The sequence below is a fragment of the Cucurbita maxima genome, unplaced genomic scaffold, assembly GCF_002738345.1.
Source record: "Cucurbita maxima cultivar Rimu unplaced genomic scaffold, Cmax_1.0 Cma_Scf00029, whole genome shotgun sequence".
Classification (NCBI taxonomy): Eukaryota; Viridiplantae; Streptophyta; class Magnoliopsida; order Cucurbitales; family Cucurbitaceae; genus Cucurbita; species Cucurbita maxima.
Window position 1 is genome coordinate 274,010 of NW_019272045.1, and position 6,047 is coordinate 280,056.

Consider the following 6,047-nt stretch of genomic DNA (forward strand, 5'->3'; position numbering starts at 1 on the left):
TTTTTTTTTTTTTTTTTTTGTTACATTCATTAACCGCCGACATTCATAAACATGCATCTTGACTATGAGGTCCTTAACTAAGTAATAACCGTTCAAAACATGTTTGAAAATGATTTTAAAATTGTTAAAATCACTCCTATCATATTCAAATGACTCGAACACATATTTTTAATTATTCAAATCAATTTTAATTTTTACCAACAATTTTTCTTTTTATAATCTACCATTTAAAAGCATTTATAAGATCACAATTCATTTTTAAAAAATACGTATTCACCAGAACCGTGTCAAGATCATGATACTACACAGTTGAAAATATACCAGTCGTTAAATATAATCGGAAGCAAAATAAGTAATTTATTAATTAACAATTTTGTTCATTAAAAGTCAACCATAATTTCCAAATATAAAAATAGTAAAAACAGAGCATTAAAGTCAAATTAATGGTTATTCCAACTTTCATGTTAACTTTTCTAATTATGGCATCTTATTTTCCCAAAGCTTGGATATTCTTTAAATTAAATTTCCAATATTAATTTTTTTAATAAAAAAAATTCTAAATAAATATTTACTCTAATTAATCTAAATATATGAATTAATTAGAGTATTTTTTTTAATTTTATTTTTTAAATTTCTTATTTTAGATTCTAATATTATATAAATTTTATTTTGATTTTTGTTGATTTCTTTACGACATTTAATTCGAATCTTTATGACTGCATATATAATTATGTATTCTAATGTTCATTTATTGAGTTACGTATCAAAATCAAATTGTCTAGAGAATAAAATAAATAAATAAATAAATAATGTGCAAGTTTATCTTTCTAACTTATAGAGAGAGAAAACAGGAATATTCCGCAGTAACTATTTCTAGATTCTCTAGAACTTTAAAGTAAATAATGAAAGAAAAGTAACTTTTTCAAAACTATATAAACTTCAACTTTCTTAAATATTTATCACTTATTTTTTTAAGTTATTGAATAAAAAACTACCGGGTAAAAATAATATTAAAGTGATTATGACCCTCTTACGACGATCGCTTAGATGTCTGTCAGCGAGGGTTAGCCCAACCAGCAAGTTTAGGGAGTGTGCAAACCTACATGGTGGGTCCATGTTTGCACATGTAGGTCGTGTGTAGAGAAGTTCTACACTTCCAATTTAGTCTAGACTGAAAAGCCGCCTAAAAAAATCAAATGTTGTTTTTACTAAGTAGGGGTACACCCTAAAATTTCATAAATTTTAAATATCAAACATTTACAAGTCACAGTCAATCACTCACATAAGTTATGAACATTAAATATTATCCATCTTTTTAAAAGTAAAGTAGGGTAGTGTAGGGTTAGGCAGGTTGTAACCCTATTTCCGAGCTTGCTTGGTCAACCTGACCATAAAGAAATGTAAACATGCAAATTGAATTGAATTTTTTGGTTTTAAAAAAATTCAACCTCACCCAAACAGAAAAAAAATATAACCCGAGTCAACCTTTATAGTTTGGGTTGAATAGTCCGAACTAATCCAATCATCGAATCACATGAAGACTCCTATTACTGAATGATCTCTTAAAAGAAAAAGATTCCAACTTTTTGGGTTGAATTTGAAGAATTCAAGGCCAAAAAGTACCGAATCAAAATAGATCATTAACCTATATTTGGTTGATATGATATATCCCACCCATAGCGAGAGAATCAAAAAAAAAAAAAAAAAAAAAAATTAAAGACAAAATAAAATCAAAAGAAGAAAATGGATGATAAAACCTAGGAAGGAAGGGGTTAGTGATTAAAATGAGACAGAGCGGTGTTTCACATTGGTTGGAGAAAAGAACAAAATACCCTTTCTAATGGTATGGAAACTTTCTTCTAGCATACACGTTTTAATGTCTTGAGAGGAAGCTCGAAAGGGAAAGCCCAAAGATGACAATATCTATTAGTGGTGGATATGAACCGTTACAAATAATATTAGAGCCAAACACTAGACTATGTGCCAGCGAGGAGGCTGTTTCCCAAAGGGGTAGACACCGGACTATGTGCCAACAAGGAGGCTGTTTCCCAAAGAGGGTAGACACGAGACGGTGTGCCAGTAAGGACGCTGACCTTGAAGGGGGGTGGATTGTGATGTCCCACATTGGTTGGAGAGGAGAACAAAACACTCTTGAGGGTTCGGGGGGCCTGGATTGTGATGTACCACTTTAGTTGGAGAGGAGAACAAAACACCCTTAGAGTAATCTCGATGGGAAGCCGAGGATAATCTCAAAAGAAAAAGTGTAAAAATGACAATATTTTGTAGCTAATAAAGGCCAGTTCCAGATAGGGATGGTCAAGAGAATGGTCAAAAATTAGCACATGAGGCTGTCTTATTAATTTTAATTTTTTTTTTTTTCAATTTTTCATAGTGGGCTGGTTGATTATGAAGGAAGGGCATTTTGGGAATTAAGCAAACAGTTCTTGAACAAAAGATTAACCATGATTAAGGTGTGAATCTTACAAAAAAAAAAAAAGAAAAAAAAAGAAAAGAGATTGCCATTTTCAAGGACCCAGAAGGAAAGCAAGCTGAAGAATAGAGACATAAACAAAGAAAAAAGCAGTTGAGAGAGAAAGTGTTGATTTAATTTGGAGGAGAGAGAAAAGGAAAAAGGGTGTTTTTTGCTCTCTCTCTCTCTCTCTGGTTTGACATTGGGAAGGAGAAAGAAAGCTCTGTGGTGTTTCATTGTAGGGGAAGATAGGGAACACTGCTTCAGCATTTGGTCTCTCTGTAACTAAGCACATACCATAACCAAATCCTTCCTTTTCTTCTTTGTCTCCTCTTTTGTTTTTTCAGATATCATTTTCCGGCTACTTCGCCGGAATCCATTGCCGGAGAGTTTTACTGTTCTTGACCTTTTTCTGTGAAAATTTGAGGCACTTTCCTCTTTCTTTTGTTTCTCTTTGGGCTTTGTGTTTTGGTGTTTTTTTCGGGAGCTGATCCGGTTGGTTGCAGTGTGTGTGTGTGATTAAAGCTGACTTTCTCCAGAACTTTTTGGTTCTTCGATCTGTTGTGTTTTTCTTTACGCTACTGGAGATTTCCTTTTCGTTGGAGAATATGAACCAGTGAGATTTTGAGGTTTGGTTTTGGTGTTTTTTTACAACTATTCAATCGCTTGAGGAGCCCTAAGTACGGCGGAGAACAATGAAGACGCCGGCGAACGGTGTCGCCTCCTCCGCCGCCGCGCCTAATTCCTGCGAAGGTACTCTCTCTCTCTCTCTTTCTCAAACAAACAAAATCACACAGTGAAATTCGTAAATCCTAATCTTCCTCCTCCGTTCAATTTCGAGCTTAAACTCTTCGATTTCAGAGCGAATATGAGCTTTTTCCTTTTCCAAAACTTCCGTAAGTTCATTTTTCAATTGAACTCTCGGAAAATTGCTCGTTACGATTAGACGAACCTGAGAGATTTTGATTTTTTTTTTTCCCGAATCCTTCAAGAAGTTCCGTAAATCGTTCATCGAGCTCAATTTCAGTCGAACTCTCGCCAAAATTACTCGATACAGTTCGTATAATCAGAGATTGGCATTTTATTTTTCGAAACCTTCCTGAACTCGAACTTAATTTAGATCGAAGTCAGCCTGAAAATCCATAGAGATCAGCAATTTCTCTTCAGAAACCTTCAAGAACTGCCCTAGATCCTCTCTCCACCTTAATTCCAATCAAACTCTAACAAATCTACAAACTACAATTCTAGAAACGATTAAACCACCAATTCCTTTCGAAATCCTCCAAAAACCTCAACAATTCCATTAATTCCCCCTCGTTTTTTTCCTAGAACAAACAGAATAACTAAAAAACCAAAATAATCGATTCTGTATCTGACATACCGTAAAACAGTGAATGCGCGACTGACAGATGGTGAATTGCAGGTGGATTGGAGAAGAAGATCATAAATCCGGAGTTATGGCAAGCGTGCGCCGGTCCACTGGTGAACCTACCGCCGGCCGGTTACCACGTAGTGTATTTCCCTCAGGGCCACAGCGAACAGGTCGGCCGCTGCGGCGGCGCCGCCTCTCTCTTTTCCCCCTTTTTCTTTCACACTCCGCCATTATTTTGCTATTATGCGCCGTTTTTGTATGTTACTTTTATTACTTTTTTTTAATTTTTAATTTTATTATTATATCCTTCATTTAACCATTGGAATTTTTAACTTTAATTTTACACATGGGATTAATTAATGCCCTATGTCCTTCCTTAGCTTCATTTATTAAAATTATTTTTGTCTTTTATTTCCCAGTTCTATTTTTAAAAATTATTTTTCTTTTACATTAAAAAAATATTTTTTGGCTTAATTTTTTTTATTATTTAAATTTTTCTATATTTTACATAAATTTCTTGTATGGAAATTTATCTATATTTTCTGTGATAAAAATTTGTTTTTTTGAGTAAATATTGGGCAACTAATTAGTGAAATTTGTAATTTCAGGTTGCAGCATCTTTAAAGAAAGATGTGGATGCTCAAATCCCAAACTATCCTAATCTTCCTTCCAAGTTACTATGTCTGCTTCATAATGTAACATTACATGTATGGATGCAGCCACTGTCTTGGTTTCTGGTGCATTTAAATTTGTGGGTTTCTTTCTGTTTTGTTGAACTTTGTTCTTTGATATTTGTAGGCTGACCCAGAAACTGATGAAGTATATGCTCAAATGACACTACAACCAGTTCCTTCTGTAAGCACCTAAATCAGTTTTCTTGCAAGATTTTCATTCTGTCAATTTTTCATGTTTTTGATGGCTTCATGGGGTGCTCTGTTGGTGAGGATTAGGTCCCGAGTTCGAACCTCTGCTACTAGAGATCGCGGGCGAGCAGGTCACCTTAGGGATTAGTGGGGTGGAGCATTTGATACTTTAGTTATCTACAAACAGGGAGAAAGTACATAATGTTTAGAATCGTCATGGGTTGGCCTAGTGGTCAATAAAGGTCAGGACCGGGAGAGAATACCCACCCTCCTACCTCCTACCTTGAATTTAATGCCCTATGAGTTTAGGAGATCCCACATTCGTTTAGGAGGTTGGGAGGAGAATAAAGCATTTTTTATGAAGGTGTGAAAATCTCTCCCTAGAAGATGTGTTTTAAAATCCTTGAGAGGAAGCCTGAAAGAGAAAGCCCCTAGTGGTGAGCTTGGGCCGTTACAAATGGTATCAGAGCCCGGGCTTAGGCCATCACAAATGGTATCAGAGCCGAACACTAGATGATGCACTAGTGAGGAGGTTGATCCTTGAAGGGGGTGAGACAATTTTCTAGCAAGGACACTAGGTCTTGAAGTGGGGTGGATTGGGGGGCCCCACATAGGTTGGGGAGGAGAACAAAGGGGGCGAGGTAGTGTGCTAGCAAAGACACTAGGTCTCGAAGGGGGTGGATTGGAGGGTCTCACATAAGTTGGGGAGGAGAACGAAGGGGTGAGGTAGTGTGCTAGTAAGGACATTGGGCCACGAAGGGGGTGGATTGGGGGCTTTTACAAATGGTATCAGAGCCAGGGCTTGGGCCGTCACAAATGGTATTAGAGCCGAATATTAGATGATGTGCCAGTGGGGAGGTTGAGCCCCGAAAGGGGTAAGACAATGTTCTAGAAAGGACACTGGGTCTTGAATGGGGTGGATTGGGGGCCCACATAGGTTGGGGAGGAGAACGAAAGGGGTGAGGTAGTGTGCTAACAAAGACGCTGGGCCTCGAAGGAGGTGGATTGGGGGGTCTCAAATAAGTTGGGGAGGAGAACGAAGGGGGTGATGCAGTGTGCTAGCAAGGACGCTGGGCCATGAAAAGGGTGGATTGACGGGTCCCACATAGGTTGGGGAGGAGAATGAAGCATTCTTTATAAGAGTGTATAACTCTCTCTCTGGCATACGTGTTTTAAAAACCTTGAGGGGAAGCCCAAGGAGGACAATATTTGCTAGCGGTGGACTGGGGGCCGTTATAGGTAGGGTTAAGCAATTATCTCATTAAAATAATCGAGGGATGCACAAATAGGCTTGGACATTCACGGATATGAAGTAAAAGCAAAAAAAAAAAAAAAAAAAAAA

At 36.9% G+C, this 6,047-nt stretch overlaps 1 protein-coding gene across 1 annotated transcript in view; it reads left to right on the forward strand.

Moving 5' to 3' along the window:
* The first annotated feature begins 2,526 nt into the window (after positions 1–2,526).
* Positions 2,527–6,047, forward strand: part of LOC111465340 (auxin response factor 19-like) — a 9,636-nt gene continuing 6,115 nt past the window's right edge. The window contains exons 1-4 of the mRNA XM_023109659.1: positions 2,527–3,223; positions 3,894–4,012; positions 4,451–4,549; positions 4,641–4,697. Coding sequence (XP_022965427.1) covers positions 3,166–3,223; positions 3,894–4,012; positions 4,451–4,549; positions 4,641–4,697 — 333 coding nt within the window. The 5' untranslated portion in view covers positions 2,527–3,165. The remainder of the gene's footprint in view (positions 3,224–3,893; positions 4,013–4,450; positions 4,550–4,640; positions 4,698–6,047) is intronic.